This window comes from Neocloeon triangulifer, unplaced genomic scaffold (genome assembly GCF_031216515.1).
Source record: "Neocloeon triangulifer isolate White Clay Creek 2 clone unplaced genomic scaffold, ASM3121651v1 ptg000014l, whole genome shotgun sequence".
NCBI classification, from domain to species: domain Eukaryota; kingdom Metazoa; phylum Arthropoda; class Insecta; order Ephemeroptera; family Baetidae; genus Neocloeon; species Neocloeon triangulifer.
The window spans coordinates 29,698,540-29,710,597 of NW_026775556.1; the positions used below are offsets into that span (position 1 = coordinate 29,698,540).

At 35.4% G+C, this 12,058-nt stretch overlaps 1 protein-coding gene across 3 annotated transcripts in view; it reads right to left on the minus strand.

Annotated features, from left to right (window-relative positions):
- LOC132199600 (E3 ubiquitin-protein ligase goliath-like) overlaps positions 1–12,058 on the minus strand; it is a 29,560-nt gene that overhangs the window by 2,179 nt on the left and 15,323 nt on the right. The window contains exons 3-10 of one of the 3 annotated variants that reach the window (XM_059624445.1): positions 11,479–11,611; positions 11,319–11,387; positions 5,113–5,230; positions 4,557–4,628; positions 4,422–4,504; positions 2,915–3,011; positions 1,402–1,530; positions 249–444 (exon numbers count right to left, since the gene is read on the minus strand). In XM_059624445.1, coding sequence (XP_059480428.1) covers positions 249–444; positions 1,402–1,530; positions 2,915–3,011; positions 4,422–4,504; positions 4,557–4,628; positions 5,113–5,230; positions 11,319–11,387; positions 11,479–11,611 — 897 coding nt within the window. The remainder of the gene's footprint in view (positions 1–248; positions 445–1,401; positions 1,531–2,914; positions 3,012–4,421; positions 4,505–4,556; positions 4,629–5,112; positions 5,231–11,318; positions 11,388–11,478; positions 11,612–12,058) is intronic. The other 2 variants (XM_059624446.1, XM_059624447.1) reach the window with 2 other exon arrangements.

The window sequence follows — 12,058 nt, forward strand, 5'->3', positions numbered from 1 at the left end:
TTGAATAAATTTGGACTCAAAGTAGTGATTTTGTTGAAATCGAAAGGCTTTACCAGCTTAACAACTTAATGACTTGAGTAGAATAAATAATAATAATTAAATTTGAAATTTAATGTCATAAAAGAACATTTGAAAAATTGAATAAATCAATTAAAATATTTTTATATGAAGAAAATAGAAAATTTGATAGATATTTAAGGATATAATTAAACTGAAATTTTCTAGTTTTTATTTAAAATTATTATTACTTCCAATTGGTAGCTTCCACTCACCCTTAACGGGTTCGGGGGCCTGATTGATTGGCGGCACGGCTAAGTTGCTGCTGGTTGGGTTTTCGACGCCACTGGTCGTTCCCTCCTGTTCCATCTGCTGCTGCTCAGCAGCAGCTGCAGCAGCGGCTTCCTGGTTCACAGCCGCCTCAGCTCGGTTGATGCACACCAAAGACTGAAATTTTTCCAAAATATTAGCCAATGTTTGGTAAAAACTCACTTTTGAAATTAAATTTTTATTGTTAAAACAACTCACCATGAGTGCGAAATAAACAAAACGAAGCGTGCAGATGGATGAATAACAAAAGAAGCGTTACAAATTTACAGACAAATGTGAAATTTTTCTTTATCTAGAATGATTTTTCCATTTTATTATTTCTTACATTTTCTTACGAGCTAAATCACATCAAAGAAGTTTTTACAAGAGGAAGGGGTGCGAATTGGGAGTGCCCGTTTTTTGTGTGCAATATTAAATTAATTAAAGGTTTCAGGAATTAATTTTGCGCCAAAAGCCACACTTTTAATTGTCAGAATTTTAAAAATCGCAGATCAAAATTAGATGTGTGATATTAGTTGTTGTTTATTCCACTCAAAAGTCATGAAAAAATTGAGTCGCAAGATGAGATGAAAAGCGATATTGCAAATTATATGGCACTACAGTTAGGGGAAGTACACAAATCTCTACAGATTAATGACTGCTCCACTATCAAACAGAGATGAAATCAGCTTTTACAAAACTTGAATTTTTCCTATCACTTAGTTTTTACACCTTTATATAAATTGTTGGTAAAAAATGAAATCTTAAAAAAAAATTCAAGCTTTTATGCGTCCTTACACGTAGGTCAAAAATAACAAAAAAGCAGCGCAAAACAGTCTTTTGTACAAACGTAAAATACATCATCGGCTGACTGAGAGTCTCCCCGTTTTTTTACCGGCGTTCAAGTTTTAGATTAATTAAAAATTAAATCTTTTTTATTTACATAGTTGCGACACGAGCGCACCTAGACGTTCTACACACAGCACTAGTTATAAATTTATTCAGCAGAGACAGTTTTTGCTTAGCAATTGAGAGAGTGCAGTTGCGCGTGGTGACAAAGTGCGAATGGGTTTAAGCGAGGTGGTGCAGCGCTACCTGCGGGTCGATGGTCACTGTGCCGACGCTGCCCCGCGGCTGTCGCGTCACCCCTTCAGGCTCAGGTGTCAAAACGCGCGATGGCTCATCCACCTCGATCTGCAGAATACTCTCTTGACTGCCCGTAAACTGTAAAAAATAAATGAATTTTATGAAATCAAAATTTGAACCAAACATTATGTATTCAAAAAATAAGTTTATTTATTTATTCTCCATTCAGATACATGAAATACACAAAATCTTACATCAAGTCAATACACAAAAATTAAGTTTTAAGAAATTTTTTTTTAGGTTTAATTTTTAAAGTAGATGAAAACACCTAGCAAATATTTTTCAAATCCTTCAAATTTACATTTAATACAAAAAAACCTACTTAATTTGTGTTGAATATGATGAAAAAAACCTCATTTTCTAATTTTTAACTCGTCCGAAGAGATCATTTTCAGTCGTTCGGACGCTATTTAAAAATCATTAATATATTCAAAACTGCTTATCCAAAAATTCTGAAAATTTACACTCTGACGCAAAATGACATGCCGCATCTTTTGGCTATCTCGGATTTTTAGTCAGGTTGCCTATCTCAAAGGGGCAAAAAACTTAAGATTTTGACCTTTGGCCAGGGCCAATGACCTTTGACCTAGAAACTTGGTAACCATTGAGAAAAGATACACTGGTTCATTAGCTCCAACCTCCCACCGAGAAAATTAAAAAATCTGCACCCTAATTAATTTGGCATCAGTTTTAGTGAACCCTTGTGTATCTCAGACGGCCATATTGGATTTTCAAAAATATGAATTTTTTTCATTATTAGGGTATTGTAGAAACCAAAATATTAACTATCATGATATTTTACTGTAGAAATCAATTAAATCAAAGGGTTCAAAAATTTGCTTAATTGTCTCCGAAACGTGAAAAATGCAAAAAACGACGTTTTTCAACCTTCAATTTAACTTTTTTCAAAAATTTACGCGGTGACCCCCAATTTTCTGGTGCCACATTTGTAGCAGGGTTGTCAAGGAACATGCTGGTGGGTCACAAACCCTTGCCAAAGGCAGTTTTGTTGACTTAAAATGCAATCAAACGATTTTAGTGAAAATTTTACATAAGCGAGCCATGTTAATTTCAAATGCGTTTTTCTCAAAAATTTATGGGGTGACCTCCAATGTTCTTGTTATATAAATGATCCCTATGGTCCAAACTATTAGTTTTTGTGGATGATTGTGCTGCCCTAAGGTGTTTTCATCCTCTTTAAATATTTAAAAATTCAAAATAATAAAAAATATTCTAAATAAATGAATTAGGAATTATTTTAAATTTTATAAAGAAAATAAAATATTATTTTTCGCATTGACCAAGAATGACCAAGAAGAATAAATAATCATATAATATTATGTGACATTCATGAAAGGAGGAATAATCTGAAGGGAATTGATTGAATTTGAATTTTGAATATTATATTGTAAACTTTCTCCAATTTCAGTGCATTTTGTTACCGAATTCATTTCAAACTTACATTATAACCGTAAAATTTAAGGATGTCCATCTTGCACATGGGGCATGTGCGGTGCTCGAGTAACCACGGGTCGATGCACGGTTTGTGGAACTCGTGTCTGTGAAAACAAGAGAGGCAAATTCAGATCTCTTCAGCTTCTTATCAACGCGTCAGTTTTTGGAAGCTGCACAAGTGGCTGCTCTTCACCGCTCGCTCCCGCTCCAAACAGTGCGAATCCGCACAAATTTGTCCCGCTCTCGCGCGTTCGTGAACTTATAATAATAATTTCATCAGGGACTGACCTTGTCTGCAAAGTGCATTAAAAAAAGGGAAAAATGAAGATAAAGCCAGCGACCGGTAATTGAGGTAATTTGATTGTCCCAAGCCCTTTTGCCAATCTAATTTGTGATGTTTTGCGCGCGTTACGCAAGGGAGAAGCCGCGGCAATTGCATGTTCACACCGAGGAATGCGTAAAGCGGAGCAAATGTAAATAAAGGGTCTATTCTTGGGCAAACTGCTTTCTCGGGAATGAAGTCAACGAGTTTGTAACGCAGCTTTCTGACGAAGACTTGAAAGACTAAATTCACAAAATTGAAATCAAATTAAGTTACGTATTTAATTACTTTAATTATAAATTTTCAGATTTAATCCAAGAATTTTTTAAGAATTTAAAATCATTTGTCATCTATTGTTAGAAATATAAAAAAATTTATATAAGATGGATTTATACATTTGCAAATCAAAATTTTATTTTAATAATTTTTTTTCTTCTTTTTATTTACTGAGGCTCATTGGGAGTCTTCTTTTTCTTGGAAGCTTGAGCAAAATTCTTGCCAGTTCCTTTTTTGGAAATGAATCGATGATCATTTCCTTGATCATCTCCTCGAGTGTCAACTTCTTCAAACAAAAGTTCCTTTTTTATAATAATTTAATATTTACCTCCAAAAAATTGAAGCCTTTTTTAATCTATTGAATATTTTGAAACCATTTGATTGACAATTAATAAACAAAAATATTAATATTCAACCAAAATCAATCAAAATTAATCTAAAATACAGTTATTATTGTTGTTTATTTGTCCAAATTGATATATCACATTGTTTTACATTCAATTAATTGTTTCAAGAGGTTTTGTATTTTGTTTATCATTTATGAATAGCAATTAAAATTTGCATCTTATTTGGTATCACTGATTGCTGACTAGTTCAAGTGGACGCAAAACACCGCTGCGCCTTTGCGAATCAATACGCCGATGCGGACACGTACCGAGTGTTGTTTCGCCTCGACGACGACAACAACCAAAACCGTCTGTCGATATTAAGCGCAGCAGCCTTGACGGAAAATCATTACTACCCGAATTGCGGAAATTTCATTTAGCGCCCGCACGGATGAATTTCCTCCTCTTTTTCCGTTTTGGGACAAAAATACATTTATTCGATTGGAGAGAAAAAAGACGCGCTTATGCAACCGGCGAGGCGTGCGTGCGTCGCCGGTTGCCCAATTAATTGATCTTCAAAATCTCATTACCTGCAAGGCAGAATTCGGATGACATCGGACACTTTGTAGGGTTCGATGCAAATGGCACAGCACTCGCCTTCACCCTGCATTTCCTACGCAAAAACAATCGAGTTAGTCACAGAGAAAATTTAAAAAAAAATGTACCTTGTCTTCAGAGTGAATGTTCTTTGTAGGGATCTTTGATAACGCCTTTTTAGCTGCGCTGCACAGTCGACGCTGTAACAAGGAAGCAAAAAAAATTAATCATTAAATTGAAAATTTGGCGAAATGATGTATTCTTCAAATAAAATTACAAACATCAACTAAGAATCTTTATGTTAAATAAATTATTTTGAGATTAATCAAAAGATTTTAGCGGATTTAAGATTATAAAGTATTCAGAAATTGTTTTGATAATTTAATACAAATAAGTATGCTCCAATCTTGTAAGAATCAAATTAAAATATAAATTTAAAAATAAATTTCATTTGTAGAGGATTATTTCAAACTTTCCAAAGTTGAATTCCTCTTTTTTCAGGCTGAACTATGCAATAATGTAAATAATTCACATGTGAATGTACGTGTCTGAGTCAATTTTCTCACGAGAACCGATTGCAAATAATAAAATCGACTTTTCAGCCAGTTCAAGAGCGTGCACACCTAACTCCTTTTCATTTTTTATCGTTATTGAAGGAAGAAGAAGTGGTTTTGCATGACTCACCGCAAGACGGTCCTTGGCGTGGATGTACCTGAAGCGTTGCACGTAATAAAAGACCAACCAGGTCAGGGAGATGATCATCAGCACGATGAAAGAAATCGACACGAACAACACCGACGTTCTGAAATAATAACAATTTGTTTAAACACTATTCATTTTTCGCTTCAATGCGCAAGTATAGCGTTAACATGACAAAATGTAAAGCACGGAAAATTCTTCAATACAGTCGCAATTCATCTGCACACGATTTTAACTTAGCCCAATTTCCTCCTTTGCTGCGCAGAAAAAAGATGTCAAATATAGACCTTTTTATATATTATATATTATATCGCGATGGGAAGCGTTACAAAAGCTTGTGATAACAGTGCGGTGTAAAGAACAAAATCCACTTTGTAACAATACATTGCCAAACTGGTGCATTTTGAGCTTTTCGTCAGATCCCTTCCGCCCATATTTTGCGAAACGTTTCCATCGAAGGCTGGGGAACGTGACAATCATTAATTACAATTAATCAATAAAACTGCGCGTTGCTTTATGCAGATTTAGTTTAATTATTTATAAGTATTTGTTGCTTCACGAGTTTCGCGTGCTGAATACCAATCGATTTGTTTCCTTTACTCGCCGGAAATCGCCTAAATAAGTATTTTTGACGCCGGTCGGAAATCGGATTCAAAGAGTGTCACGGTCCGAAAGCGGATCAGTCGCGATTGCATTCCGCGTCGAAGGCGCCTCGACACTTGAAACTCGGCTCATTAGTCGCAATTAAAAGCTCAAATTGCATACCAGCCCGGAGGTTTCTACCATTATTCTCTATGGTGCATGTTTACTAATTGCTGCTGCTATTTCCATTTCGAGTCGACCAAAAATGCTTTCAATAATTTCTAATTAGTCTAATTAGTGACATATTCCAAAGATTATTTCTGTACATATGTTGATCTATACGGAATAAATATTATCTGAATCTGCTCTGCTGGAAGGTGATAAGCACAATTTTAAATAACTTCTATTCCATTCATAAGAAGTTCTCTCAACTCTAAAACCAAAAGCGAAAGAGATTAATTTTGTTCCTGGCAAAACATTAAAAATTCCAATCCCTTCTTTATTAAAAGAAAAGAATTAAATTTGAAACTACTAAAAATTTTTTAAGCTGTCAAATTATAGAAATAATTTGCATAACACAACAATTTGCCGAACACGAGTTGCTGCGGGTGCAGCAGCAGCTTGATTTCAATGACTTAGTTTTTCAAGAAATGCACCAGTGGCGAGACTGACATGGACGCAAAGTCGAGAATCACCACAGGCCGAGTGATAAGAAATAGCGGCGGAGAGCACCGCTTAATTCTTCCAAAAGTGCGCACAGAGCTCGGGTGACTAAATTTTTCTTTACAAATCGCGAATCAGTGGAATTCCTTGCCAACTGCGTTAAATAATTGTAGGGTTTATGAGTTTAAAATTGCATGTAAAGAATATGTGACTGTTTTTTGAAACTTTCCCCTTTTTCGGCTCCAGCTCGGCAAGTAGGTTTAATTTGGAAAACACTTTTGCTTTCAAATTATGCTTATGAGTTTTAGTTAGTTGTTTACTAGGGCTGGCTGCCAATTCTCTCCTCAATGTAATTTTTCCCCAAAAAAATAATCTTGACCTGTTGTGAAAGAACTAAAAAAATTACTGAAAATTTTTAATTTCAATCCTCATTAATTTTTTTGTTAATTATCTGTATAAACAAAGAACAAAAAAATGGAAATTCATGTTTAGAATTTCATTTGAAATATTTGCTAAAAAGTCCCTATAACTTGTTGTTGGACTGATTGCCCGCCTCAGATTGATATTATTTTTCACCCAGAACTGCGCCTGCGGTTGTTTGCCCTCGTCCTCGGCGCTGCTCTCGAAAACTTTGGCTTTTCGAGGTCAACATGTCTGTTTTGCTAGGCTTTAAATTCGCTTTTTCCAGTCGCAATTGAGAACTTTATTGAATTCTACCCGCAGTGCTGGGCATGAAAAGTATTTAATAAGTTCCTCTTCCTTGGTAATATGTTTGTAAGTTATCGAGCTGAGAAGCAATTACTGCATGCCGGTGCGCAAGCAGCGCAAAACCAGCAACCTTCGATTTTCTCGACTCTCGCTCGAGCCTCATGGCAACACAAAAACTACTGCACCCAACATTCAGATTCATCCAAAATTCTAATAGAATTTAAACAATCCCTCAAAGATATTAATTTAAAAAAAAAATAGATCATATACATTTCTCAAAAATATAATTAATTTAGAAATTTTAGCCTAGCAGAATTTGATGCCAATCCAAGCAAAATTTATTTTGTAATTATATGAATTTATCGTATTTTTGGACACCAAAATAAATCAACTCAATTGCATAAGAAGAAAAGTTACATTCGGCGTGACTTTCGGATATTGGAGTATAATAGTCTCGAGTGAGAGCCATATGGTCGCAGAATCGAAAGTGATTTTCGTCGTCGTGCGTACGCATACAGAGCAGAAATAATGGGGCCCGAAAAATTACTGTTGTTCATTCCGATCACGTTCTCGCCAGATTAGATTCGCGACTTTTCCGTTCCCTCGAAACTATTCACATTCACTCGCAGAAAACAATCGTGCGCATTTTTAATATTCATTCAGTTTCGCAATTCTTGACGTTATGGAAGTGTTGTACCTCAAAAACATGTTTTTATTTCGGATGACAGATGAAAACAAAAATAATCCCAATTATCGCGGCATGATTTTCTTATCTCGGCGCATTAGTTAGACACCCTAAAATATGTATGCCACTTCTCGACATCATCAGATTAAAATAATACTAAAAAAATTAACCTTGAAAAACTAAAATTGAGAGAAATTTGTAAAATTTGAAAAAACTTTATTTGCATACATTATGAAAAGTAACTAATTCACCGCAAGGCAATCTCTGCCCAAATCGAGATGCATCATAGAGTTTAGAAGTAAAATTATGAATGAATATAAAAATTGGCGAGGAGAAAACACATACATTTTCTAGAAAAGCTTTTAAAAACGTAAATTTAATGAAATTCAAGAAAATAAATAGCACGTACTTTGTAAAAACATTAAAATTCAGTCGCTAAAAATCATAATGATATACCAATCCGATAATCTGAAACTCGTTTATTTTCCTCTGAACTGATATTTCTAGGAATTCTCTTAAGGAGATGCCCAGCTGAAACCAGTCGAGCGAACGTGACCAGTCCCAAGCGCAGAGGGACCTTGATCGACTCCTCTCTCACAATCAGCACTTCCGACTCCTTTTCGCCGCGAGAAGTTGTTTCGTCGATTGGTTAGTAATTCACCATTTGCGAAATCGAATAACATTGGTTCTTATGGCAGCTTCATCTTAGAATGATTAAATCTATTCAATCCTAAGACATGTTGTACTAGATGAAAAATAAAAAATATTGGCGTTGGAAAAATCAAAATTGGTTCAGCGTGGGGCTGTAGTCAGGCAATCAAAGATTTGTAAAAACTCCAAAAATTGGCTTCGGTTGCCTACTTTACAAATCTTTGATCGCCTGACTACAGCCCCATGCTGAACCAATTTTGATTTTTCCAACGCCAATATTTTTTATTTTGCATCTAGTACAACATGTCTTAGGATTGAAATGATTCAATCATTCTAAGATGAGGCTGCCATAAGAACCAATGTTATTCGATTTCGCAAATGGTGAATTGCAAGAGAGTTCTGTGTTTTGAATCAGAGAGGCGCAGGGCGCACCTTTGGAGAAGGTGTTTGTTTCGCCTTGACTCGGGCGGGCAGCCGGGCGCAGACCCACATGCAAACTGGAGTGCTTCCGCAAACCTGCGACCTTGGCACCTCTCGTCGCGAATCAGAACGACGTTCATTATTACATTTTCCCAAGCTGCGCTTTTCGTGTTGCAAAAAGCAGAGCCGTCGAGAACGAGCAGGTGTTTGCGTTCGCGGTTATCAGGAAACGTGCAGTGTCGCACAATGAGTCGTAAAATGCGATAAGAGTAGGTGCGATCACAGGTGCTACTGCAATATCCGCCGAGTTTCGCCTCAAATTTGAATATTCGGAACAATATTGTGCATTCTATATAAGTCTAGTTATGACTGAATTTTTCTTTAACTTTTAAGAGTTTTAAGAATTATATAATATTTTTTTTTAACGATTATCGTCCAAATTCAATTCTCTCAAGTCCTGGATACCGGTTTTTTACTGACTTTTTTTTATTACATTACAAGCTTTAAAAGCTGAAGTCCATTTTTTTTTTTTTTTTAATAAATTAACATTATTTTAAAACAACTTATTTTCTACCCATAGTTCAGTCAAGAAATATTAAAATATTATTCAAAATGTAACAAAAAACCAAATTATGAAGACGCTAAAACTTATATTTTGAAAAAAACTATAAATATCATTTTAAAAGAAGTATAGTTTTCGCACATTTTTTTAAATAAACAATTATTATTTCTATTTTCCTCCATACGATTCAAAGAAAACTTCCCAATAAGTGTTCAAAACGACCACTTTTTAGCCAAAATACTATGGAAATTAAATAATTAACTGTGTATTTTGCAATTATTACTCAAGCAAGTTTCAAGATAGACTCAAATATTTAGCTTCCAGTTTTTGGCTTCGGAGATTTTCTTCCACTTTTTTATTGCTATAAGCTAAGGGAACTCATTCTTTTATTGAGAAAAATCATTTTAGAAAAATTAAGAAATATTTAATGTGATGCTAAATACTTTTTTAAAACATATGAACAAGTAAGTAAATTCCCCTAGAACTATTTGCATTTTTATTAAGTTATTAAGTATTTAAAAAAAATTAAAATTAAAATCGTCATTTAAATGATATTTTATCTATCATTCAACAGGAAAAATTTACATTAGGGCTCCTTTGTTTGACAAGTAAGTTGTTGGTATGCGTGAAATATGAGGCGCGATTCTCTCTGCTTTTTATGTAATTCAAACCGATTTGAATCGCTCCTCAGTATTTTTATACTAGACTGCAGCATTTTTATGCAAATCACTGCGTTAAACGCGACACTAGCAGTGGTGGGGCCGTGCGATGCATCCGCGCGCGGAGAAAGCCAAGTGAAAGTATAAATCCACTACTGCAACGCACGCCTAGAGTGTAATAATGTAATGGACTTGAGGCAGGCTTGACTCCTTGTTGTCAAATCTTGCCTTGAATAAGCTAACAACGAAACAAAGCCAAAAGCGAAGGTGAGAATGAAATTTGTCAAACAAAACAAAATAAATGGATTCAAAAGTTAGCAAATCAAAGTGTGAGCTTCGGTTTCTTGGCAAAATTTCGATGATTTTATTGTTTGTTATATGAGAAGCGGCTGACCGAAATTTTTATCGCTTTACAAAACGCAAGGAGGAACCTATTTCATAATAGTACGAGAGCAGATCGAGCAACATAAAAGTATTTATTATTTATTTATTTATTCTCCATTTGATACAGTAATGAGTCATATGAATACAGCAAAAAAACTATACGCTTATTCTTTCACTCCGAGCACTACAAATATTATATCACAGTGACTGCTCACATGAGGCAAATGCGACCAATCCATCTTGTTTTGTTATAATAAAACACCAAAAATGCGCAAATAATATGAAGGAATAAATTAATGTAAGTTGATCAGTCAGAAAATTGATGAGCAATTGAAGCAAATTTTGAATTTTTCTGAAAATATGTTGGTTTAAATAATGAGATTAGATTAAATTAGATTTAGACAGTTTGATCAAAAAAAGTGTTCAAACATGTAATAAGACGAGAAAAAGCAAAAAAGCACGTAGCCACTTTTCTAATGAATAGCGTGAACGCAATGCCGTTTGTCATTTTCAAAATGAAATAACATTTTTGCGTGAGAACTGGGCTAGCCAAGAAACGCGCGATGACGTTGTTGCAAATATTTTTTCAAGAGAATGCGGATAACTTCATAACAATGAATGTATGCGGGCCCCTCACCACACACATTACACTGGCTGATTTGAGCGCACGCAAAATTATCTTCCAACGGCGCTGTGACTAAAACAAGTATAGTTGGCGCACAAAATCGTTGTATTTCTGGCCGCAGCCCGCGTTGCACCGATGAACACGAGCCAAAAAAGTAAAACGACTCTGAAATAAATGCGACAAAACGCGCTGGCTCTAAATTTTTCTATTCAACTCTAGCTTTACTAGTTTCCGCACAGGTTAAAAACTCACAACATAATGTAGCAATTGGCGGTCGCCTTTCGAGGATCGCAAATTGGCGGAAAGACGAAGAAGGGGTGACTGAATGGAATATCAGGGAAGATTGAATTTATTCAAAAATTATTTACACTGTGGAAGAGAAATTTTTGAGAAAAAATAAAAGTAAGGTTACCGGTTAATGCTGCTGTAGGGTCTCGAGCAGAAACTGCCAACGCCGATACTCATTATCACTCGGGTGCCGTTGTCCAACTTCTGCGCCAATGACTCGCCCTTCCACAGGTACGTAAACACCGCACTGATGTCCCCTGGAAACAAAAAAAGAAGAAAAATTAATTTAATCTCAGCAAAAAACATTCAAATCTGAAGAAACGAAATTAAAAGTTGTGGATGGAATATTCCATTCGATAACTTCAAAATTGCGCTAATGATTTGGACAAATATATATTTCGCCCGTGAATGTTAGCGTCTTGTTCTGTCCGATTACCGCTTCAAAGTAAACGTCCTTGAGTTCAATGAGTGCAAATATATACAAATTATCGACGGGCAGCCTTAGCAGAGGCGGGCGAGGCGAGTTTTCGGCGGATCAGTTTGCCCCAAACTAGGAAATCTTTACATCGACTCGCACCTCTTGCATCGTGAAAACCTCAGAGAATAACAAACACGGCAACCTTGAATAGTGGCCAAGGATCGAAATAGTCGGCTGGACTAGTAGAAAAAATAGATTTTTAAAATTAAGTACATAAGTTCTACAT